Source organism: Chelonoidis abingdonii, chromosome 8, assembly GCF_003597395.2.
Source record: "Chelonoidis abingdonii isolate Lonesome George chromosome 8, CheloAbing_2.0, whole genome shotgun sequence".
Taxonomy (NCBI): Eukaryota; Metazoa; Chordata; order Testudines; family Testudinidae; genus Chelonoidis; species Chelonoidis abingdonii.
Window position 1 is genome coordinate 26,191,356 of NC_133776.1, and position 25,405 is coordinate 26,216,760.

General features: G+C 38.8%; 1 protein-coding gene across 1 annotated transcript in view; it reads left to right on the forward strand.

The window, feature by feature from the left end:
• The first annotated feature begins 3,661 nt into the window (after positions 1 to 3,661).
• The window catches only part of DHX36 (DEAH-box helicase 36), a 39,155-nt gene continuing 17,411 nt past the window's right edge, over positions 3,662 to 25,405 (forward strand). Inside the window, exons 1-13 of the mRNA XM_032787400.2 lie at positions 3,662 to 3,945; positions 5,375 to 5,496; positions 8,389 to 8,581; positions 11,369 to 11,407; positions 12,766 to 12,936; positions 14,113 to 14,192; positions 15,438 to 15,512; positions 15,698 to 15,864; positions 16,558 to 16,639; positions 17,299 to 17,439; positions 19,417 to 19,519; positions 21,911 to 21,998; positions 25,171 to 25,226. Coding sequence (XP_032643291.1) covers positions 3,754 to 3,945; positions 5,375 to 5,496; positions 8,389 to 8,581; positions 11,369 to 11,407; positions 12,766 to 12,936; positions 14,113 to 14,192; positions 15,438 to 15,512; positions 15,698 to 15,864; positions 16,558 to 16,639; positions 17,299 to 17,439; positions 19,417 to 19,519; positions 21,911 to 21,998; positions 25,171 to 25,226 — 1,509 coding nt within the window. The 5' untranslated portion in view covers positions 3,662 to 3,753. The remainder of the gene's footprint in view (positions 3,946 to 5,374; positions 5,497 to 8,388; positions 8,582 to 11,368; positions 11,408 to 12,765; positions 12,937 to 14,112; positions 14,193 to 15,437; positions 15,513 to 15,697; positions 15,865 to 16,557; positions 16,640 to 17,298; positions 17,440 to 19,416; positions 19,520 to 21,910; positions 21,999 to 25,170; positions 25,227 to 25,405) is intronic.

Sequence of the window (25,405 nt, forward strand, 5' to 3'; positions counted from 1 at the left end):
TTCTTAAAGCATGAGTTGAGCAGCACTTATAGACTGTGTCCAGAGTTGCTTCCATCACAATGTTAAGCATGAACCAGTAAAAGAGAGTGAGAGAGATGGATTCAATTATGCATTCATCTGTCTCAAACAAAGGGCTGTGGGTGGGTTAATCATGTAGTCAAGCAGCTGCTCCCATTGTGTATCTGTGTTTATTTTCATATTGTCTGAGAGTACTGTTTTACTATTATTTTATGTAACCAAGTGCTGGAATTGTGAGATTAGGTCGGGGTAAACCGTAGCATTGGGACTTGGGAGGGAAATTAGTCCACAAGACCAGATCTGTTTTAACAGGTGGTTTTTAACATGAAACAAATTTGAGAACTAGTGCACTGGATAGTTGGTATTTTGGAGAATCAGACTTCAAAGCATATGCTGTGAAGAGTGGTAGATTGACAACAAAGCTGATAAGGCAAAGAATGCTGTAGAGCAGGGGTCTCAAAGTCCCAGCCCACGGGCCATCTGCAGCCCAAGAACCTCCCCAATGTGGGGCCCATGAGGTTCCAGCAATTTTGGGGCCGGGTCTCTCCCTCAGCCCCACCTGCTGCCCCCAGGCGCTCCACCCGCCACATCCCATGGGTGATTTAAAATGGCCTGGGGCCCCACACACCACCGGCAGCACAGCAGAGCTGAGCAGCTTCATGCACACTCGCTCTATGTGGCTAGTGGCCCTTCCCTGTGGCCCCAGGGTGGGGTGGGACTATGCCTCCGCCCGAGCGCCCCTGTGGCCAATAGGAAGCTGCAGGGGTGCTGCCTGGGGGCAGCAGCTCGCAGAGGCCCCCTAGCCCATCCTGCCTTGGAACCCCAGGTAAACACCACACTCCCCTCTCTGAACCTGCACCCCCTCCCCACATACTCCCTCTCACCCCCAAACTCCCACCCAGAGCCTGCACCCCTCCCGCTCCTCCCTCCCAGAGCCTGCAACCCTCCCCCCTCCTCCTGTGCCCCAGCCCAGAGCCTGCAACCCGCACCCAAACTCCATCCCAGAGCCTGCACCCCAGACCCTCTCCCCAACCCAAACTTCCTCCCAGAGCCCAACCTCTCACCCCTTCTGCACTCAAACTCCCTTCCAGAGCCTGCACCCCCATCTCCTACCCCAGACCTCCTTCCCCAACCAAACTCCTTCCCAGAGCCTTAGGCAGGTAGGGGGCAGAGTTTGGGGGGGCAGAGTTTGGGGGGCAGTTTCTGGGCAGCATGAGTGACATTATTGGCCGGCTGGGAGGATTTGAGGACTGGCACTGGCCCTAAGGTAAATTGAATTTGAGACCCCTGCTGCAGAGAAATGAGAGTCAAGAGCCATTTATAGCATCACAATGTTACTCAAGGCAACGAAAGGAGCATTAGTTAACAGTGAAAGACTAATAACCTAAAAGGATGAATTTAACCCTTCAAAGAGCTTGGACAAAATTTACTACATAAGGCAGCAATCAACGCAGAACATCCAGAACTAGTACTAGTTTAAATGTAGATAGAATATAAAAATCCCAATAATGGAAACACTCATCCGGAGCTGTGGGTGTTTTTATAAGACTTATAATTTAACAATAAATCAGAGAATCACATTGGATACTGCTACTTCTCCCTAGTCATAATAGCTACAGCCTCAAGAAGGGAAGCATAAATAAAATCTTCAGTTGAAACTACAGGGCACATTTTTAAGTTGATACCAATGTGAGTAGTTACATTCTATTTAGAGATGACACTGGGGTTAATACTCATACTCTTGTGAAAAATAATACTGAATCTTTTCTGACCATGGAACATGGATTGTCTTTCATGAAAGTTGGCACCTCTGACAGCACGGCACCCTTTAGGACTATTCTGGGACACTGGTTGTGTATGCTCTTAGAAGGAAGTGTGTCACCTACAATGAACAGAAACCACTTGTCAGGAATGGGTGGGTGTTTTTAAATGTTTGGAAATCTTTAAATTGACTTCAGCTGTTAGAACAGAACATTTCTAAAACGCAGACTGCCAGAAATTCATATGAAAAGTAAAAGGCAAATACATCATTCAGAGCTGTAAGCCTGGATTTCAGCCAAGTTGGCTAAGTTGTTTAAATAACTGTCTGAATAAATCCCTCAGATAACCATTCTGCTTCCATCAGCCTAGATCATTTAACAGTGAGGCTAACCAGCCAGAATATCTGCTTTTGCTGTTTTCCCTGACAATTTTCTCCTTGCCTAATTAAAGCATTCTCTCAATTTCCTTCTGCTTTAGGGATTAGGATGCTTATTCTCCCTACGAACAATTGCTAAATAGTGTATGGTGGCTCCCAGTGCAATAGAGGATCAATTATGATAACTCAATGAACTAGAATAGAGGTATATTGTTTTCTGCCCAGATAAATCTCTCAAGCCACTGTACTAAATCTATTAGGGCTGTTCTACGTTTTCAGGACATTAAAACAACCCTGAAACCTATCTGGGGATGATGCAAATGATGATGCAACATATACATCACAATTGTGTAATGTGATAACTTTGACTTAGCGGACAATGCCCAAGAACAGAGGCAATACTTGATCTAGCTTCCAGTACATAGTCCCCACCTGTCTGCTGTGCTCCTGGAGTTAGTGCAGGGGTCTCAAACTAGGGGTTGGGACCCCTCAAGGTGTTGTGAGGTTATTACCTGGGGGATTGTGTCAGCCTCCACCCCAACCCTGCTTTGTCTCCAGCATTTATAATGGTGTTAAATATATTTAAGTGTTTTTAATTTATTGGGGGACGGGGTCACACTCAGATGTATGCTATGTGAAAAGGGTGGTCACCAGTACAAAAGTTTGAGAACTACTGAGGTGGCTCCTTAACTCAAGGCACTTACTTGGTAGTGCAGCACATGGTTTGTACTCTGTAGCAAGGTGCCTGGGTGCTGCAGGACTGTAGTGAAATTTTTTCAGTGTCTATGTAACATCAACAGATCTTGGTTGGTGGTGGGTGGGGTCAACCCTGGGACCTGTGAAGCTTAATGCATGAGTCAAAAGCCACATACCTGTTAGCTAGGGTTGTAACAGACTCATTAATCTCTCAGTGGTCTTGGTGACATTAGAGGGGACAGAACACCACACCCAGGAGGTGTGTGGGTTACATCTACAGATATGTTTTTACATGGAGCTTTTATTTAAGTGTGACATGACTAGTAAAATGAGTGTAGCAGCCCCTTCATTTTACACAGTTCCCACATTTCTGGCGGGCAAGGTTGGACACTGATGTTGTCTGTAGGTTTCAGAGTTAACAGAGTGAGTACACATGGATTCTACGTTTTTTTTCCTCAAACGGAGAAAAGTTCTGAGTCAGAGTTGCGTCCTGCAGCTTTCCTAGCGCTGTACAGAGACCAACGCCGCCTAGGAAAGGGGCCTCCGAGCTCACAGAGAGACAGCCCGGAGGGAAGGGGGGGCAGTGTGATCTAGTAAAGCCCCGCCATGCGCGCAGCCGGGGTACAAGGCTGCTACTCGCACCACTGCCACAGCTGAGGACCCGGTCGCCCCAGAACTCGCGAACGCATCCGTCACAGCGACCCCCGCCAAGCTTGAACGAGCAGGGCGCACCGCCCTCCCGGCCTCCGTCATAGCGCAGCGCCGGCGCCCTAGGAGGCGGAACGGAAATGAGGAAGGGGAAAGAGCCGGTCGACTTCCGGTTCCGCTAGGCACTGCTGCCGGCTCCGGGCGGGGGCTCCGCTGCCTGAACACCCGCCGTGCGGCGACGCGAGCGGAGGAAGATGAGCTTCGAGCACCGCAGGGGCTGGAGCCGCGGCGGAGGAGGGGGCCCCCGGCCTTCCTCCTCCTCCGCGGGGGCACACGAAGGCCGAGGGGGCCGGGGGCGGCATCCCAGTCACCTCAAGGGCCGCGACATCGGGCTGTGGTACGCGCGGAAGCAGAGCCAGAAAAGCAAAGAGCCCGACAGGCAGCAGGTAACGGCCGCGGCGCGCGTCTGGCGCCTCTCGTCCGGCCCCGCCCCCAAGTCCTGCTCGCTCCTTTCCTCCCCCTGGGCCCAGGGCTTAGCCGCCGCTACTCTCCGGCTCCGGCTCTTCTCCCTCTGCCCCTGGTCCTTCCCCGCTTGACGGGCCGCTGGCGCTGGGACGTTGCCCTGGCAGTGAGCGGGTGCAGCGCGGGTTCTGCTGCGCTGGACCCTGGGCCCATTGTCAGCTGCTTTTGTGTGGTGTGTCGCTCTCTCCATGTACGTACACACCCCCAACTTATATGTGATCTCCCCCCAGTATGTTTGGGCACACAGAGTAGACATGTTAGTTTTTAAGGTTTTGCTCCCCCCTCCCTTCCCCCCAAAAACCACCCGACCGGCCCTATTACAATAATCTGTAGAGAACATAACCAATTTAAAGATGATATGCTGTATTGAGTTTGCTGAGTATTGAAACTGGTTTCAGGCTGTGTCTTACCCCTTTTTCAGCTGTTGTCTCCCAGGTAGTTATGCAAACTCCAGAAAACCGTAAAAGAAGTAACCCTGTATCTGAAAAGCTAAATGGTTAAAAGCAGGTAGCATGGAAGAACACTATTCATGTTTGTGTGCTTTACTCATCCCTGTTTTTAAAACTTCTCTGCAGAAAAGGTTGCTCTTGCACTTTTTGCTTCTCTAGCAGCAACATAAAGAGCTGTAGTGGGAAAACTGAGGATTCTCAGGGGTTGTTTTTTTCTGCTATGGGAAGTATTGTATGCAACAGCACAGCTATTTCTAATAACATGTCTTTGTAGTATCTGTATACCTCCACAGGTACAGAAAAAATAGGAAGCAGGGAATGTAGAAGAAGAGAGAGAAACTCTTTTTAAAAAGCAATGAAAAATTTATTATTCTGGTTTTGTAATTAGTAGCTAAAGATTGAAAAGACCTAAATACATCAAAGCTTTTCTTAACTTGCTAAAATGGTCAGAAGAAGTCTCCTTGGTGACTTTTAACAGGCTTTACTGTAAGTAGAGGGTTTGGGAATGTCAAGGTGACTAAAAAGATTAGCATTCTAGAGACGATTATGTGATATCTCAGTTTCTTAAACTGGGGTTCTCCTTATATCTGTAATGCAAAGAATACCACCGCTTAAGTCTTCCTTACAAATAATAATTTGTGCATGACTTTGACTGTAAGTCTATAGATAAGTCAAAATCTGTGTGGTTGCTAAAATGTCTTGTATGGCATGTTGGAAAGATCCACTCACCTCTACATTGTGCATAAACAAGTTTAATTTAGTAGTCCCATAAATTGTACTACTGTTACAATTGCAGGAAAATGAAAAACATTTTTGTAGTTAAACCAAGTATGCAACTAAATGTCGAACATGACTATATCCCCTTAACACTGGTGGAAAAACTGTTTTTCTTTCCTCAAATTAGAGAGCCGTTGTGCGTATGGATGAACACAGGGAAGAACAGATAGTACAGTTGCTGAATACTGTCCAGACTAGAAATGAAAAAGAACAAGAATCTGTGTCATGGTGGTCCGGTGAGGAAGAAGGGTAAAAAAATCAATCACTTATGCTATCTGTTTCTCTCTTAGAAAATGGTGGCAAAAGATTTCAGTAGAAACTGCAAAAGTTAAAAGTGGTGACATTATCATGTGGGTTAGAATCAGGGCCGCCCAGAGGATTCAGGGAACCTGGGGCAAAGCAATTTTGGGGGCCCCTTCCATTAAAAAAAAAAGCTTCAATACTATAGGACACTATATTCTTGTGGGGGGCCCAGGGCCTGGGGCAAATTGCCCCACTTGCCGCACCCCCGCCCCCGGCAGCCCTGGTTAGAATAAATAAATAACATGTTATAAATACTGACTTTTTTAATATAGTAATTCATACAGGAAATAATTACTATGAGCATTGTTTTCAAACAATTTTCTAGGTTATGCTTGAGTTCTGGGTTTGAAATTTTTACCCACAATAGAAGACTAAACGTACTAACCATAAGCCAATAGGCAAGAACCTTCATTTTTTATTTTATTTTGTTTACCTGGGCACTTATAAATGTTTATTACAAAAATTAAATGGTTGAAAATTGGTGCAAAAAATTAACTTCAAGTTTTCTGGATAAATATCAGGGTTAGTATTGGGAGGGACAGGATGACAGGAAGAAGCAACAAATAATGGAAAAGATAAGAATATTGAAAGTAAAAGCAATATAATGTTGTGGATTATTTAATGAATGTACACACAGGCATGCCCATGTTGCTGTGTATATCTTCCACCACACTGTCTTACTTAGCCTCACATTTACACGTGGACTAATTTACTATAATATAAATCCCTCTACCTAGTATAATGGATTGGATTTTCTTAATGTAACCAGTATTTTCATGTACTTGCAAATTCAAGTGAAAATCAGTAAAAACTGAATAATAGCTTTTGTAAAATGTGGGGAAATGTTGGTTTAAAAAAAAAAAAAAAATCAGAGCCATACTAATAGGAAATATTAGGGGTAGGAGGTGGAAGAAGGGGGGGTATCTTCACCCAGTGAGTTCCACAGATTTACCTCTTTTCATTCCCGGCTGCTGGGAGGGAGAGGGCAGGATTCTCGACTTCCAAGGATGCTTGTGAACTCCATTTTTTGATACAGTTTTTCTCTGGTCTTATGCTAGCAAACTTTATAGCTGTAATTCACCATCAGTAGCAACAACTGTAGAAGCTATAGTGTAGAGAAGACTCTTCTTTGCCACTGTGGTATTTATTCCTGCTCAGTTTAGATGTAAGAATTCCTGAATATCTCTACACTGCAGCTTGGATCTTTTAAGAGTGCATAATTAAGTCCCTGAAGCCAGATTTTTAAGCATGTTTTTATGCCAAAACTCCTTTTGAAATCAATTAGTTAAGTATCTAACTACCTTTGGCCTGGCATACTCTGAAAATATCAAAATTAATCTTGAGTATCAGACTCTGGCTAGCATGTATCTGATAAATGTTGAAGCTCCCCTTGCTGTTGGAAGGGAAGAGTGCTGTCTTTCCCACCCCAAAGACTGTTGGGGGAATGGCTGTGATGCTGAAACTCTGCCTCTTGCATTTGGGATGCAGAGTACTATCCTACTCTATTCTTCCCTGGCCTCCATTTTGGGGGGGGGAGGGGTTCTCCTTGTGAATAGGTTCAGCCTCAGTTAATGTTTTCCAAGCTGAAGTGAAATAGGCGCACTTCTTGACAATTTCGTTTCTACCCACAGGAGTCTCAGTAAGTAATGAAACTAACCACCAGAATCTTGTTAATTTCACTCTGCCACAAAGGAAAAAGTTATTGTCCTAATCTCCCAATCATTCCCAATTATGAGATGGGACAATGAGAATGGCTAAGACAGTAGTTCTGTCTGCAGACTCAGACACAATTACATTGGTTCACAGTCACTATTCTCTGCTACATAAGTAGGAGAAACCTATTTTTAGACACAGGCTTAAAGGAACACCATGTAATAATCCTATGTTGTAAACAAAAAGTCTTATACTTTTATTGTAACAAAATAAACACCATCTGCTTAGCAGTAACACTTCTATCTGAATATTTTACTTGCTACTGTGATAAATTTCATGTATTTGACAGCAATTTATGTCTAGTTTTTCACAGGTTTTATGAATCTTTCACATAGCAATGGGGATAAATATTTTTAAAAGCTGGAAAAAATAATTTGTAGAGCCATAAAAATTATCAGAGTGCTGGCAAGCGTAGTTCCTGAAATGAATTTTAACTAACTTCAAAAAAATTGACTATATCTCAAATTGGCAATCTTTTTAATACCAAAGATTATTAAAATTGAGAGCTTTAAAAAATCCTATTTACTTGTCACTATACTGTTATACCTTTTTGCATTTCTCTCAGATTGAATAATGAAACTCAAAAAAACTTTGTTTAGTTAGTTTCACTTGTGGATGGCTTGTATGGCAGTGATTGGGTTTCAAACACTGCAGAGGAATAGTTTGTTAAACTGTTTGGAAAAAATATATAATTTTAATTATAGTAATACTGTATTTCCATTGATACACGTAAAAAACAATTCTGCCAAATTATATTCTAGGACAAATTTAATTTACACATATCTTAAATTTTGCAGAAATTGATAACGTCTCCATGCTCACCAGGGGAACTTTTGTACTTACCTCTGCTGAATGGACTTTTTCAAACTATGTCTGAGTTGATATATTCAAGTATATTTTTGGTGAAAAGTGCAAGACTGTTAAGACACATTGCCTTCCCGCACAAAGGCCAACTAAGTTTGTAGCCTTGTTTGTTTTTTTTCAGAGAGAGAGAGACTAGGAATCTATCAAAGGGAGCCCTGTTTTGCACTTGTTTCAGTAGCCAAGTATATATTGGATTATCTCCTCTTAGAAAGATTTTAATGTGGAAATTGCATTATAACCAAATCTTTGTTTCTGATATAGTCAAGAGGTAGCTGTAGAGAAACCAACCTTGGTGAAGACTTCTGTAAAGCAGAGACCAATTTTGGAGAAAACATTCCTAGATCGAGATTCAGAATATCTCTTTCAAGAAAATGAGCTGGATATTGATTTGAATGAGAAATTTAGAGAAGAGTTAAGAAGGAAGAAATTTGATCCTAGATACATTGAAATGCAGGTACTAGATAATGGTTAACTAGAAGACACAACTGGTGCTAATGTTTTTATTTATAATAGTTTTTTATTTTTATAAGCAAAAATTAGTTACTTTTTATACCCTTGTTAATGGAAAAGTGTCGTTATAAAAATCTGTTTAGAGTTAACTTATGTGAAAATACTTTTTTTGAGAGTGTCATGATGTTACTTTATGCAATTTATCAGCTGTGCACTATTTCAATAAACGCTTGTACATAGCAATTAACAATAGTAAAACATTTGGAAAATATTAAATCCTGTGAATACTTCTGAACATAAACATGTATTTTGTATAATAATTTTCATGTGAATTTAATCCTAAAATGCTAAAATTTAAATGCAAGGTAGTGGACAGCGTATGATATTATTTTTAAGTGAATGAATTAGATAATTCATCTATAAAACCAGTAATCTGCCTTTAGACCAGTTTATGGTCTAGAAATCATGCTGGTTGCTCTAGTGGTCGTGAAACAAGGCAATGTTGATATGGACATATTAGTTGCTTTTGTCACAGTTTATCATAAGGTGGTGCTGATCTGCTTTCAAGGACTTATGTAAGAGAATGGACTCATATCAGCTGATTTCAACTATTCTTCTCTGGCCAAATCCAGAAGATCATAATCTGACTCTAAGACAGGAGTCTCAAACACGCGGCCTGCGAAGCTCTTCCCTGCGGCCCACCAAACTCCCTGTGCCCTGCCCCCACCACACACAGTTACTTCTTGTTGCCGTCCAACTCCCCCTCCCCCCCAGATTATTTTCTGTGGCCGCTAAGCTCCCCGCACACTGCTCCCCAATGTTTTGGGCTGGGTCTCTCCCTTAGCCCCGCCTGCTGCCCTCATGCGCAACCCCCAAGTGTCTCCCGGCCCCCACTTGCTGCCCCCGCACCTCCCCCGGACCCTGCAGCTCATGCTGACTCCGCTCCAGCTTCCGGCATCACCTGCTGCCGCAGGGTCCTAATGCCCCCCTTAACTAGGGCCAGGGCAGGCTGCCCTTCTGCCCTAGTCCTGAGCCTTTCCAGTGCCCCAAACCCCCTCATCCTCAGCCCCACAGCCCTCACCCCTGCACCCCCTCCTATCCCCAAACTCTGTCCCCGAGCCTGCACTCCTCACCTCTTTCTGCACCCCCAGCCTGGAGCCTGCACTCAGCACCCAAACTCCATCCCAGAGCCTGCACCCCAGACCCCCTCCTCCATCCAAACTCCTTTCCAGAACCTTAGGCAGCTGGGGGCAGAGTTTGCGGGGGACAGATTCTGGGCACCACCAAAATTTCTACAAATCTGCCACCCCTGGAAGAGGCGGAGCAGGGATGGAGTGGTGGTGCAGCTCAGTGTGTATGTTGGGGGTGGAAGGGTGGGGGACACTTTAACAGAAGTAAATTTAACTGTGTGTTTTTGTCCTTTGAGTGAGGTGCATTATTGAGTGTATAGATTTTATTAAAACTGCTTGGAAATGACTTCATTGGAAAAAAGAACACTTATGGAAGAAAAGAGTTTTCCAAGACACATGGGAGAATTTATATTTTTTTCACAGAGGTAAAAGATAAAATTCAGTGTCTTATTTGTCAGCAAATGATTACTGTTCCCAAGGAGCATAACGTGCGTTGACACTACGACACGATGCACCGTGAAAAATATGCATTCACCGGAAAAATCCGAGAGGGGAAAAGTTCAGTAACTTACATCAGCATTTGCCAAGCAAAGAAGTTTATTTTTGGTGATTAACAAGTCTAACAAACATTCAGTAAGAGCAAGTTTTGTAATAAGCTAAATGATATGTAAATCATCGCAACCTTTTAAAGAAGGCTTATTTGTAAAAGAATGTCTTACAAAGGCCAGTGAAATTTTATGACACCATTTTGAAGCAAAAGTATACACATGTTGGACTTCCAGAATTCTACAGGTTTCTTTCACAAGAAAGATTTCCCATGTTATCCTCTGCTTCTGCAAGGATAATGGCAATGTTTGGAAGTACATATGTAGGTGAAGAGTTTTTCTCTTCCATAAAGATTAACAAATCTGTGTTAAGGTCAAGGCTCACTGGTGAACATTTGAAAGCAACACTGAGACTGGTTTCGTCTCAGGATATCAAACCTAATATTGATTCTCTGGTTGATGCAAAACGCTGCCAGCTAAGTGGCCAAAAATGAAATGACTCTCAAAATTAGCACTGATTTTTCACATTACAGTTAAAGAAGTTAATAAATTGACTTTTAGTAGCATACTATATTTTAATACTATACTACCATATTAGTATTCATCTTCTTTCTGCCTACCTCCAGGCGCTTCCCGCTGCCAAACAGCTGTTGGTGGCGCTTAGCACCTTCTGAGGAGTGGGGAGCTGCATACTCAGGGAAGGAGATGGAGAAGCGATGGGACAGGAGCGGGGCCTGATGGAAGGGATGGAGTGGGGCCGGGGCAATGTGGAGGGAGTGTCAGTGATGCAGCCCTTGGGCCAAGGCACTAGTCCTCATGTGGCCCTCATGGTCATTTGAGTTTGAGACCCCTGCTCTAAGGCCCCAATCCTGCAAATGCTTACTTACATATGCGTGTATGTGAATAGTCTCGCTGGCTTCAATGGGGCTACATACAAAGTTAAGCATGCACATAAGTGTTTGCAGGACCTAGGGCTAAGCATGTACAATTTGTTATACTAGTAAGTTATCTTTTTTCAGGTTGTTTTTGTTGATCATAGACAAAACTGATTGTATTTTTTACCTCCAAAGCATAAGTGTATTTTAAAAATGAATATAACTTTGTTTTTTTCCCCAGAGATTCCGAGAGAAACTTCCTTCATATGGGATAAGAAGGGTAAATATATTTATTTTTACTTTGAAATCCAGTGCACCTCTGCTATTTTGTTATAAACATAGGAAAATCAGGGTTTGTAACTCTGACTAAAAATATGATTTTTGGACCCACATTTATAACAGAAGGCCTCTGTTTTGAAATATCTTTAAAGGAAATGTTATAAAGAATCTTACCACCTTCTAAAGATGTCAGAACGTGGGAGGCTTCATAATTACAGCTAATTTCTTTCTAGAAAAGACTTCAGGCATACAGACATGCAATGTAGGGAAGCTCACTCTACTTAAGTTGAACCATACAGTTTTACAGGTAGACAGCTGTCTCCATGGAAACCAGACATGATCAGCAAGAATATTTAAAATACTATATAGCTTTTTCATCCTTCACTTTGCAGATTTAACTTTTAAAATGTTGCATGGTATTTGAAACTAAGGTGACTAATTGCCCTGGTTACTTGTAATTTTAATAAAACATTTTATTTACTGTATTATATCTTAAATTGCCAGATGTGGCTGTCTTTATTGCTGGTCATGATATGTTTGTATGACTTATGATTGAACATTGATTAAATTTGTCTTTATTCCATTTTAGTCTCTAAATCACACTCTTGTGGCTGCATGCTGTCTTATGCTCCCTATGCACAATCAGTGAATTAACGACCATTTTAGCCAAAGGGGATTATTTTCATCTTAGTTTAAATAACTTGTATATTGCACGCCAGGGTGATGGTACTCCATAAGCTTTGGTTTGTAGGTTTGTAATTGTCTCTGTAAAAGGAAAAAAAATCTAAAACTAATAGTTCCATTGATCTTCAGATTGCGGTAACTTTTTTGTGGGGTTTTAAACATTCGCTTGCTGTGATTGCAGCACAAACACTGAAACATTGTGCTAAAATATGAGATGGAAAGTGCTGCTGAATACAAATGAGAAACAGACTAGTCTCTCTTCAGTGACTGAGCTGAATGAAATGCAAAAGCCAAACAAACAGGAAAAGTGAGAAGTTAAGCTTTCATTTTCAGTTATCTAGGACTGGTTATATTTTCAAAGGGGTTTCAAACCGTAAGTGTTTGTGCAGGATTGTTAATTATGCAACCCTATTTTCATAAATGATAGTATTCATTCTGTCCACACAAGTAATTCTGTGCATGGCCTTAGTCATATATTTAAAGTGCATGGCACACTTTGACTCTCTGGCCCTAAAATGTTAATAAAATGAGTATCTAAGTGTGTCCCTTTAAAGTACTGTGGCTTGTTCTTTTAAATTGAATTCAAAAGAATAGGGAATTCTAGAAGGTGTCCTACAGTTTTAAAAAGACTATTTGTCAACATAACATTACATTTTTCTTTTCCTTTTAAAATAGGAACTGGTAACTGTGATAAATAATAATCAGGTGACTGTGATCAGTGGTGAGACTGGTTGTGGAAAGACTACACAAGTTACTCAGTTCATTCTGGATGACTATATAGAGAGAGGGAGAGGATCTGCTTGCAGAATTGTATGTACCCAACCCAGGAGGATCAGTGCTATCTCAGTAAGTGCAGTGCTGAAAAACTGAATTGTTTCGTTGAATGTTAATTTCCTTTTGCAACAGAGAAATTGTGGGACAAATTATTTACTACTTGTATTGCACTACTGCCCAAAGTTCCTAATCAGAACCAGGCCTCATTTTGTTAGACACTGTACAAGCATATAGGATGTGTCATTCCCCCAAAGAGTTTATCATCTTTAATTCCCAATTCTGTGAACACTTGCATCCATAATTAATGTATTTTGAGTATTGTATTGACGCCTATGGGCTAGCAAGTATGTGTCTGCAGGATTGGAGTTCAGTGTTGCTCTTCTGAAGTAAACAGCATTGAAGCTGAACTCTTTGGCAGGTCTGTGCAATCTGCAAGGGTAGTGGAAGTTCACCCAGAGCTTACCTATAGACCTTTGTGGGTCTTATTAGTTGAGTTTCCTGCTCAGCACTCTTACTTTATACATATTAGGTAAGGGTAAAGGAAAACATGAAAGGGTCTGTACTTGGACTCTGGTTTTTTGGATACCTTATGTCTTGCTCTTTTTGAGCTGCCCAGAAAGTGTTTTCCCATCTCTTTACTGGACGAAGTGGCATAGCTTCAAAAACTAGTCTTTTACACTTTCAGCCTCATTTCTCAATACTGTGCGATGGTCACAGAATAATAATAATAGTCACAGAACAATGGTTGAACTTTAATGTTACTTAACTATTGCTAAATAATTCAGTCTAAAACTACTGATAAAGAAAATTAGAGGTGAGCATTTCTCAGCTTGGTTGATCTCATGAAGTTTGACCGTTAGAATGTACAAAATGCATAGTTTCCATTAAGTAGAAATATGAGATGCAGAGTTGTAAGGAGTTCCACTACCCAGGAAGAGTTGCATGTCATACTGTTAAGTTATAAGGGGGAAATACTTTTAGTTCCATCATATATAAAACAGCTCCACTGTCTTTTGAAATATATTTTGGGTTCTACACCAGTTCCTGGATTGTGGGAAAAGAGTGCTGTATCCATCAGAGGAGGGTATTAAAGGTAGTTTTAGCGTTCTTATAAACTGAAATGTAACTTCTTCATGGTAGATAGGTATTCTTCAGTAGGAACTATAAATTCAGATAAGCTGCTTTTTTATTATTTTATTTTATTTATTTATTTTTTTCAACATGATGCTATTTGGTTTGATTTTTAAGGTGGCAGAGAGAGTTGCAGCTGAAAGGGCAGAAGTGTGTGGTAATGGCAAGAGTACAGGATACCAGATTCGTCTCCAGAGGTAATTTATAGTTTGGTTGTTTGTTTTTTTTTTGGTGTTTGTACGCTGACTTGAATGTAAACTGACAAACAGGAAAATTTGAAATACTATTTTAAACATAGAGGGAACATACTTAACTGCTTTCACACAGAGGGGATTCCTGAGTAATTTTCCCATAAATGGTTGGGAGGAAAAATAAGTACGTACTTGAAAGCTTGACTACAATGGTTGAACTTTAATATTTCTTAAATTGGTGAGAAGCCAATTTTTGTAGTATAGTCTACTTTGCTGGGGGAGCAATTTTACATCTGTAAATTCTGTTAATTTAAAGGGGATAAACCAAATGAACTCCATATGGTGGAAGAATTACAATAGCACAGGGTAAACAGGTTATCAATACGCACATCTTAAACTGTTAAAAGTTGAGATAAGAGATGCTGGTTGAAACAGAGAAGGAACAAAACAACTATGGTTCAAAGATTTAAAAATGTCTTGTGTACTAATCCCGCTTGCACTGGAAACCATTTGAATGGTCAAATTGCAAATCACAGCTTGTGCAGTTTCAAATCTGGAAACAGCCTTATTACAACAGACATATAGAAAGGAGTGTTAAAAGTTAAAAATGTCAACAGCTTTAGGCCCTGATCCTGTGAACACTTATGCATGTGCTTAACTTCACATCACATCATGTAAGGTTAAGCATGTTGCATCAGTGTTTGCAGGCTTAGGGCTTTAGTGTAGGTACTGATGTATCTGGAATAATCCTTAAATGAAAAACTGATCTAAGAAGCTAAAAATAGAGAATATGGCCCTAGTTGTAATCTGATATTCCAGTGTTGTTTTTGTGCACAAGTGTTTTTATTCAGGATGTAAAATTATTCATGGAGCTAAATTATATTCTCAAGTATAAATGCTGTTTAACAGAGAACAATATTTTGCCTTGTTTTTAGTCTAACAACAATTTGGGATGAGTAGAGAAAAGCTAATCCTGAAACGGTGACAAATAATGGCTGTAAAGCCTGGTACTGTCAGATTGCAAATGATCCATTCCTCATCATAGGCAAAAGATTTATACGAATGGCCTACCCCTGACTTAATCCCCTCTTGCACTAATTTAGTTCTAAATGAGCAGGCCTAAAGAATGAGTTGAGTGATGTAGCTTGTCATTATAGACACTTTAAAGTGCATTCTGCTTTGGAGCTTTTAAAGTACTTTGTAAAATATTAGAAAAGAGAATTCAAGAATTCTTAATGCATCTCTTTTCAGTCGGTTACCAAGGAAACAAGGTTCCATTCTGTACTGTACAACAGGAATCGTCCTACAGTGGCTCCAATCAGACAAGTAAGTAGTTGTATTCACTAGTTTCTTTTTACATATAAATATCAGAGTTTTAGTGAGCTAGCTTTTTAATGGTTCTGTGTTTTGTTTCCATCCTTTAGCACTTGTCTCTTTTTTTTTTGTTTCTGTTTTAATGCCTTGCTTCTGCTAAATATAAATGTTATCAACTTTGCATTCTTTTATTTTAGGCAATTGTCCAGTGTTAGTCATGTTGTTCTTGATGAAATCCATGAAAGAAATCTTCAATCAGATGTCTTAATGACTATTATTAAAGATCTTCTAAATGTTCGACCAGATCTGAAAGTAATACTGATGAGTGCTACTTTGAATGCTGAGAAATTTTCAGAATATTTTGGTGGGTGAGATGCTTGTATCGTAATATTGATTAGATATGTAACGTACTTAATATTTGCTATATATATATTTTGGACTTGTACTGTTTAATAATGCAGTTTTTTAAAAAAAAAATGTGAGTTTGACTTAAAAATGATTATTTCAGTGTTAGCCGTAGCTGTCACCTGTTAAGAGGTCTCAAAGTAGGGTGCAGTGCAATGTTCCTTGATTTATCCCATCATGGTTATATGTTGCTGCTTTTGTTTTCCTCCATGAAATGTCTTTCAGAAGAATAGAGGTTAATACACACTATAAGTTGCCAAACAGAGGATGGCATTGTCTTTAATTTTTAAAACTCTCATTTAGCACCCTTAGAGGCCATGAGTGAGTGGATTGGCAGTGCAAATCTTCTTACGGTATGCCAGCCAGTCTACAAGTGGTTCATCTGCCTTGGGTTTCAGTTACATTGGCTGGAATATAATGAAACATGCATTGCTGTTGCCTGTGGTGGTCTGTTTAGTGACTTTTTGTGGGTGTTAACTTGATACTTTTCACAAACATTAAGTTTGATTTTCATGTACACTTAATAGGTATGCAGTTAGGTCGAAAGGAACTGTTTGACATTTTTTTTTTCTATTTTTGATATAGACTAGTGTTACAGTATTAAGTATATTTTGTTTTCTAAGCATTAATAAGTTTCACTCTTCCTCAATAGACGATTGTCCCATGATCCATATACCTGGATTCACTTTCCCTGTTGTGGAATATCTTTTGGAAGATGTAATTGAAAAGTTAAGGTCAGTCTATTTCTGAAAGTAAAGATCCACATAACTGTATTGGATGCTACTAGGCACATACATAGAATGATGTTCACTTTGCTCAGCATGGCAGTCTGGATTTTCCACAGTAGCAAATCACATCTCACCATGAACATACCAATATTTATTTCAGTTTTGTTTCAAATGATAACTGACATTTCTGAACTGATGGCAGACATCTTGTTTAAAAAAAGCATTGTTGACCATGGGAAAATTCAGTAGCTTTTTCTGTGTTTTCATAAATGACATCATATTTTTAGCAAGATGCTATCAGTAGTCAAAATAAAATTTAAAAAAAAGTCTCAACCTGAAGTCCTTTGTTTTTTTTTTTTCTCCCCTCCCGAACTAGGTCAGTTATTCACATTAAAATGCTTGATTATCTTTGCATCTTCAGGTAGCTGGATTGGGCTAAATTCTTGTTCTGCTTATTTTTATGATTTGTAGAAATGGCGCCCACTTTTTGTAGATAAGGCTTCTTCAGTTTTTTTTCTTTAAAGCATAATATTACAAGCTACAACTAAAATCTTGCACGTTATTGTCAGTGGGTTGAATCACCAATGTATTTGTTAGCCTTTAAAAAGTTTTTTTTTTAAATTAAAATAAAATATTAAATGACCGTAATAATTATGTACTTTTAGATATACTCCAGAAGATACAGATTACAGACCACGACGGAAGAAGGGCTTTATGCAAGGACAGATAAGCAGACCAGAAAAGGAGGAGAAAGAAGAAATCTATAGAGAGCGATGGCCAGATTATCTAAGGCAGCTGCGAGGAAGGTAGGTCTTATTTGTTCACTTCTGTGCTGTTGGGTATTACCAATTATCTATGTACTTCTACAGCTGAGAAATATAAGATTACACTATGCAATTAATTAGTTTTTATAACACAATTAATTACCAGTTACATAGAGATGGCTATAACATTGTGAGTAGTGCAGTTCAATGCTAAGTGTGTCATACATGAATCAACATAGTAGCACAGTATCACACATGCTCGGTTAAACTAAAAGTTGTAGACGCCAAGCCTGACATAGGGGAAGAAGTCACAATCAACCGTTTACTATTGGCATGCACATGTATAGTCCACAATTCTTTCTATTCATCAAACTGTCAGGCTGCTTATACTCTGATTCCTAACTCATTCCCTGGTGGCTTCCCTACTTGTGCTATCTTTCCCTTTGTAGTAGATACTGCTAGTAGTCTGGCCTCATAATCAACAAAACAGAAGAGTAAACATTCCGCAACTTCTTAAAAAATATTTTTGACATCCTTTTCTTCAGACTATTCTGTTATAACCCTTTAAACAAATAGATTGGCTTATGTTATTTTTAATCCAAACCTTTGTTATACTTACCATTTTAACTGACATTCTTTGGTTTTTCAGTCCTTTCCCTTTGGTTGCTTACACTGCTTTGCTCTCGTGAACATTACAGTGGTTATTTCAAGAGACATGAGATAATCCATCCTAGAAGTCCCTTTTTTATGAATGAACAACTCAGCCAGCCCTTCTCCCAGGACTGCATGAATTACATCTTTCTCTCTTCCCTACCTCACTAACCATTTAGTCCATTCTGAGGCCATACTCCAAAACTGAATTATAGATATGTGGCTCAATTGTTTGCCTACACTTGAACACACAACTACAAAGATTCTACCGACAAATTACCACTTGGAAGCCTAAATTCCATTTACAAGTTTTGCAAGTGGACCTCTTTTTGAAAACATGTCCCTCTGTGGGAGATTTTGTTTGAGAAAAATGCATTGGTCAGCTATGGTGAGAAACAAATTGTAGCAGCATTAATATCCCAGGCAGTTAAGCCTTCTTACCCACAGGCTTTTGAGGAGTAGTTTTTTGCAGGAGGGGGAAGGGAAATAGGGTGATTGGGGAGCAAAAGTTATCTTAACCCCTTCATATCTCACGTGTTTGCCTTCAATAAGGGTTATGACGGGGATAAGGAAGGATGATTTCCCTTTCAGGAACTCAGTAAACACCTTTTTTGCCCCACTCTTCAGAGCTTCACAGAATTCAAGCACTGGATAAATTATTAAAAAAAAAAGTTGTCTATATCGTACAAGGATACTGTTGCCCACCACAGAGACACATTACTTCACTTCTCATCCCTGTCTTTTTCAAAGTTCATCACTTTCTCCTCTCGGGCTTCTCTTCCTTCCCCTCTTTGCTGGAACTTTGGTGATTTTTAATGATGACACATTTATAATGCATTCCAAGGTCTTCACTGATTGGATAACTGCTGGCTTGCAGAGTTAAGTCCCTGAGGCAGTTAATTAGTTTGAATGGTGAAGCATGAAATATTCGGCTGCAGCAACTTTTTGTTAGACTAAATAATTAATTTAGCGTAATTTGGACATGTTGTTATATTCAGAAACTTGACACTTCACCTTGCCTATGGAACTCAAAACATTTTGTATGTGTTAAGTACTTGGGCTAAATGTTACGTAGTCCTTACTTTGCACTAATTTGATGTATGTCATAGTGTGACTTAACTGTCTCAAATTTAGAGCAATGTATCATTGTCTTAAAGCTCTCACATTATTCCAGACTCTAAATGTAGGGAAAATGTGGTAGAGATCTATGCAAGTCTAGCGTGTAAACAAAAGAGAACTATATCGTACAAGAATATTGCATTTTCTTTGCTGTCAAATTGCAATAGCCTTGTAGTAGAAACACTTGAAATGAGTGGATGGGTGTTTTTTTTTCTTAGACTTGTCATTATGTACACACATTATCTATAGGTATTCAGCAGGTACTATAGATGCGTTAGAAATGATGGATGATGACAAGATTGATCTTGACCTTATAGCTGCACTTATCAGACATATTGTCCTAGAGGAGGAGGTGAGTTTCTATATGATTTGCATAACTTAGTTAAATAAGTTAATTTTCTTTCTAGCTAAATCACTTGACTCATGATAACAGTTTTCACAAAGCTTGTTTGTAATTATAGATTTGAATTATTATGCTGAAACCAAAAATCTGCCACTATCAATCAATCCTATAAATGTTCTCAGGTCATATAGCATAGCACACTGTTCTTCCACCCACTAGGAGCTACATATCTAAAGAACAAGCCTTATATGGGCTTGTTCATGTTCCCATTGGATTTATATTCTTTACAAAATCACTCACTCAAATAAAATATTTAAGTTAAGATTCTTCTCTGCTTATAGTAGTGTTACAATAGAAATGTTAGGTGTGATCTATTTTAATAGCCATGGGAAAAGGATACAATGTTAGAACATGACACCATACTTCAGGAAATTCCGCACTGTGGTCAGTAGTCACTAAAAATGTCAAAACATATTGGAAATTATTTTGGGTTACATCACTACATTGAGGCTGAGATTTTCAAAACCACCTGTAGGCTTTAGGTGCATAATTTTCATTTAAGACCCTGATTCAGGAATGCACTTAAGCACATGCCTTGTTGAAGTCAATAAGATTTAAGCGTGTGTTTAAAGTAAGCATGTGGCTAAGTGCCTTTGAATAGGGGCCATTGACAAGCGTTTGCATTTAAATCTTCATAGCACCTTTGAAAATCTTACCCTAAAAATTTATGCTTCTCTTAGTGATAACTACTGAGCCATATTACGTAGCCCTTATTACCTAGACAGGGGGCGTTGTTTAGTGAATAAAGCACAGTTAGATGTCTGAAGCTCTCCTACTAGTTCTGACACAACTTGATTTTTCTCATCTGTTAAGTGGGAGTAATAGTTTAATTGGATACTAAGACTGATTTGTGAAGTTTTTCAGTCTTTTGATGGAAGGCAGCATAAAATTTAAACGAATTTGTTGCCAGTTGGTATCTTTAAATTCATTGTTGTTATTTAGTCTGTCAAAATCAACATCAGTAATGTAGTAATCAAAGAATGTAGTGAAGAATTTAATTATGCAAAAAGCACTTTAAAAACACTGCCTGGAAACTTCATGAACATAAAAGAAAATCACCAGCCTTTCACCTTCTTGCTCTTTGTTGACAAATGGGTAGAAAAATTAACTGTACTATTTTGAGTTGTAATTTACTTCTTTACAGTATCATGTACTGGGCAAATAGACTTTAAATTATTTCAGCTGGGTAAACAGATATATTAAAAAGTGTTGATGCAGTGAAACCTGTGAATTATTATAACTTAATGGTATCATATTAGTTCAGATGTTTACTACATACACAACTAGGAGGCTCTTGTCCTGGCTTGTTTTAAGATTGTTAACTTGTAAACTATAAACTTAGTATTAATATTTTAATACAGCATTTTGTATTTTTTTTACTTAACCCTGGATTTACATTAGCCCATTACATCTCTGCATGTGCCTAATTTCACATCTAACAAATCAGTTATGTTTTGTTTGCTTAAAAATTAATGGACTTAAATTCTTACTATTGCTTACCTCTGCAGCATCATGCTTTTGCTGCTGCTAGAGGCAGGATACCAAACTAGATTGCCATTTAGTCTGATCGAATGTGGTGGTAATTGTTTTCTTTTTAAATTAATCTTATTTAGAATTCAAGTTTCATTCTACTGGTTTTTATTTGAGAAAGTATGTCATGGAATATGCAGGCATACGTTAGTGATTAAAATTCCTAATGAAATTCTGAGAAAAAGATACTTCAATTACTTATACATTGTCAAAAAGGTTCTACACTTCAGACAGTGTAACAAATATCAAGCACTGCCATATGAGTTAATTATAGGAAGAAATAAGTGAACCATGGAATAATTCTGCCTTCTTTGGACAAACAAAACATTGTTGACTGTTACCTGACAATCCCTTTAAAATAAGGTATCAGAATTTTTTTAATAAATATCAGATTTCATATATTACAAATAACTCATTAGATAATTAAAACCTGAGAGAGAGAACTTTTGCTGTTTGTGCTGTTTGCTTTGCATTCTTTTGTTTGGAAAATTTAAAATAGCCCTGTTTATTGTTCTCTTATTTAGTTGCACTGTCAGTTTCTCAAACTAGTCCAGAGCTACAATATTTCGGATTGCAAACAGTTCAGAAGGATGTTCGTTTGTCTTAAAACAAATTTTCATTGGAATCTTTTTAAAATCCAGATGAAATTTATACAGTCACTCCTGTTTAAAAGCAAGCTCATAAAATTTTGTGTACTATTTGATTCAGTAGTGTCTCAAGTTCAATGTCATCTGTCCAAGATATTTACACAAATATACAAATGTTGAGTATTTAGTGTGTAATTTAATCTTTTTTTCCATTCGTATATAGGATGGTGCAATACTGGTGTTTCTCCCAGGCTGGGACAATATTAGCACTTTACATGACCTCTTGATGTCACAAGTCATGTTTAAGTCAGGTAAAAACTAATTATAATAATAGCATTTTGTTCTTTCTTAGTGACCATTTCCTTAGCAACTTCTCTGGTTCATCAGCTTCCCCCACCGTGGTTGGCATCCCTCTGTTATTTTCCTAGCTCCCTCCTCTCCGTGCTCATCATTATATATGCGATATCTTTTCAGTTATGTATCGTCGTTCATCCAAAGATCTTCCTGGTGACATTTATTCCCATGTTTTGAGTTTCCATCTCCATGTTGATGACTCTAAAACCCACATCTTCCTCCTTCTGTCCATTCTCATATACAACTCTCCTGGATGGTCCATCTATATCCAAATATGAACTTTCCTTTCTTCCTTCCCTTTTGCTGTTGACAACTCCTTTACAACTTGTTTCTTCTAGGAAGCTTTGTTATATTCCTGTCCCCAGTGATGCCTTTATTCCTTCCTGCCACTGAACTCTTTGCCCCGTACTTTAGATACCGATGGTTTGGGGAAGTGTTGCTTCTTCAAATCGTTCTTTTGCCTATGATACAAGATGAATTGTTGAAGGGAACTAACAGTATGTTTATACTGCAATTAAAAACCTGTGGCTGGCTTGTGTCAGCTGACTTGGGCTAAGGGGCTATTTAATTGCAGTATAGATGTTCAGACTGGAGCCTGGGCTCTGGGACCTTCCCGTCTCACAGACTCCAAGCTCTAGGACCCTGTGAGATGAGTGTTCCAGAGCGCGGACTCCAGCCCAAGCTGGAACGTCTATACTGCGATTAAACAGCTCTTAGCCCGAGTCAGCAGACACAAGCCAGTCAGCATGGGCCAGCCATGGTTTTTTAATTGCAGTGTAGACATAGCCTAAGTATTGAAGGGGACTGGTATATTAATAGGCTTAGAAGGATTAGATTTTAGCTATGCTTTATCTATAAACATCGATTTCACAGTACAGCCACAAACCAACCAAAAAATATTTTCATCGATGACAAATGAAATTTACTGATAGGCAAAGTAAGAAAAATGCTGCTTGAGGACTTATTAGAGTTTTGATTTAAGGATATTTAATTTGTATAATTTGATGTGATGTTGACAATTTGATTTTTAATAGTTATAAAGCTTTAACTTTTTTGAATTTCGTTGTCTACTCTCACTAAATTATTGTCTGAACCCCTGTTGTTTTCCCCCGAATAATTCCTGCATCTGTGAAAACTTCAAATTTCTAGATATTGAAAATACACTTTAAAACATTGATATTATCCATTGAAATTTAAAAAAAAAAATTAAATTGAATTTAGCCATGCCTATATATAAAGAATTAACTTCTGGACTTGTAAGTTATTACGAGAGTATAAGCGTACAAACTACCATTGTATAAAAACACAAACATGGAGTATATCTGTTCCTGCTGCTTATTCCTACCTTAAGTGATAATACCAAAGATGGTAATTTCCACAGCAACAAATTGTTGCCACATTTGATACTAGGTACAGATAAAACAGTAAAGATAGATGATCTCTTAAACACCACTCTTGGTATATTGCAAATGCTTTCCATCAGGTATCTGCAGAATTGATGCTAAATGATTTTTTGGTTTTTGCATATTTAGAATCTCCCAAGTTGTGCTAACCATTCCCAAATATAATACAGCAAGTTCTGTTCCACAGATCTTACCAGTTCCCTTTTTATTCAAAATCTTAAAATTACCCTAAAGATACAGATGTTACAGCACAGATATGCTTAGAGGGCCACAATAAACAGATACTGTAATTTTTAGAATTAAACCAAAGACAATAGTTTAAAATATTTTCCTATGGCTGACTCCTGCCTTTCTCTTTTTTTTGCTGATGACTTTGCTGTTGACTAACCAGAAGTCCATAGGCTCGTATAGTCAATGCTGACAATCAGTCAGCTTTCTACTAAGCATTTCATCTGTCATTAACCAGCCAGTACTGCATTGCCAGCAGAAGCCACTTATGTTCGCGGTAGTATTGCTTATATGTTAATGTGGAACCTGAACAAATTATGTGATAGAATATGGATTGAAGATGCAACTGATCACATAATTCAGCTCATTAGAAATGCGTGCTAACTTCTAAAAACTCCATGGAAACTGGTAATTTTTCCATAACATATCAGTTAAATTAAACTGCAGTATTTCGTATGACTTTTTTAATCCCCAAATCAAATGGTCTAACACAAAGGTCTAACACACAGGTTTTGTCACAGTTGCAAAAGCCTGCAGCACTAAGAAAAAGATCTTAAAATGAAAGTGTTACATCTGTATCTCAAAAGAATGCTCTGTATGTTTTTCTGTTTAAATTTCACCATATTGGGTGAGAACACACTTATTGCCCTTGATCCTTTGTTCAAGGTTAACACTTGAGCAGAATTTTTAAGGCTGCTGCCCTTAATGTAGTGCATATAGAACAGGCTTACCCCTCCTGTTTTCAGAATCTTAGAGTCCATTCACAATAACTGAGTGGTCATTTGAATCAACATGTTTCTTGAATTGATGATACATGAATCTGACTTCATAGAATATCAGGGTTGGCAGGGACCTCAGGAGGTCATCTAGTCCAACCCTCTGCTCAAAGCAGGACCAATTCCCAGATAGATTATATTTTATTTTTTGCCCCAGATCCCTAAATGTTCCCTCAAGGATTGAACTCACAGGCCAGTGCTCAAACCACTGTTGTACTAGATCCAAAATGGAAAACTGTTCATAGAGAAATGAATTCTTTATCAGGAGACACTGCGTGATTGCCATGTAGCTATGCTTGTCAAAAACCTCAGCATTATTTTAGCTAAACATTATTTTAACATGCTACTGTTCGGCGCAGGCGTGTGTGGGTTTTTTTTACTTTATTTGTGGATGCTCATATCCTGAACAACCTAACACAGATATGACCTGTTCAGACAGAGACATAATTCTGTATTTAGTAAGTTTTTTTCTTTTCCTTTCTCCAGTGAAAATTTAGACTAATGCTGTTTAGCTTGATGTAGTGTGGTCAAAAGAAGTGTTGGGTATAATGATGATGTGTTTCCAAAGTACTGGAAAGTACATTGATGCCAGTTTGAAAGAAAGGTGACTAGGAATGAGAAACAGTAGATTTACATATGCCTTTGTGTCCGGATGATTGATTTATTGCTGTACAGCATTGAATTTTCCATAACATACCATTGTTTACTGTTTTAACTTTCAGATAGGTTCATTATTATACCTCTGCATTCACTGATGCCTACTGTTAACCAGACACAGGTATGTTTCATTACTTACAATATTCTTAACTTTTATTGTGCGTTAAACTATAGTAAACATCAGTAAATTATAATAAATGTCTCTTATTCTAAGTGAAATCTTCTAAACACAGATTTTGCAGATAAAATTGGTTTTGTTTTGTTTTTTTTCAACTATAACCTATGCATAATTTGAAATAA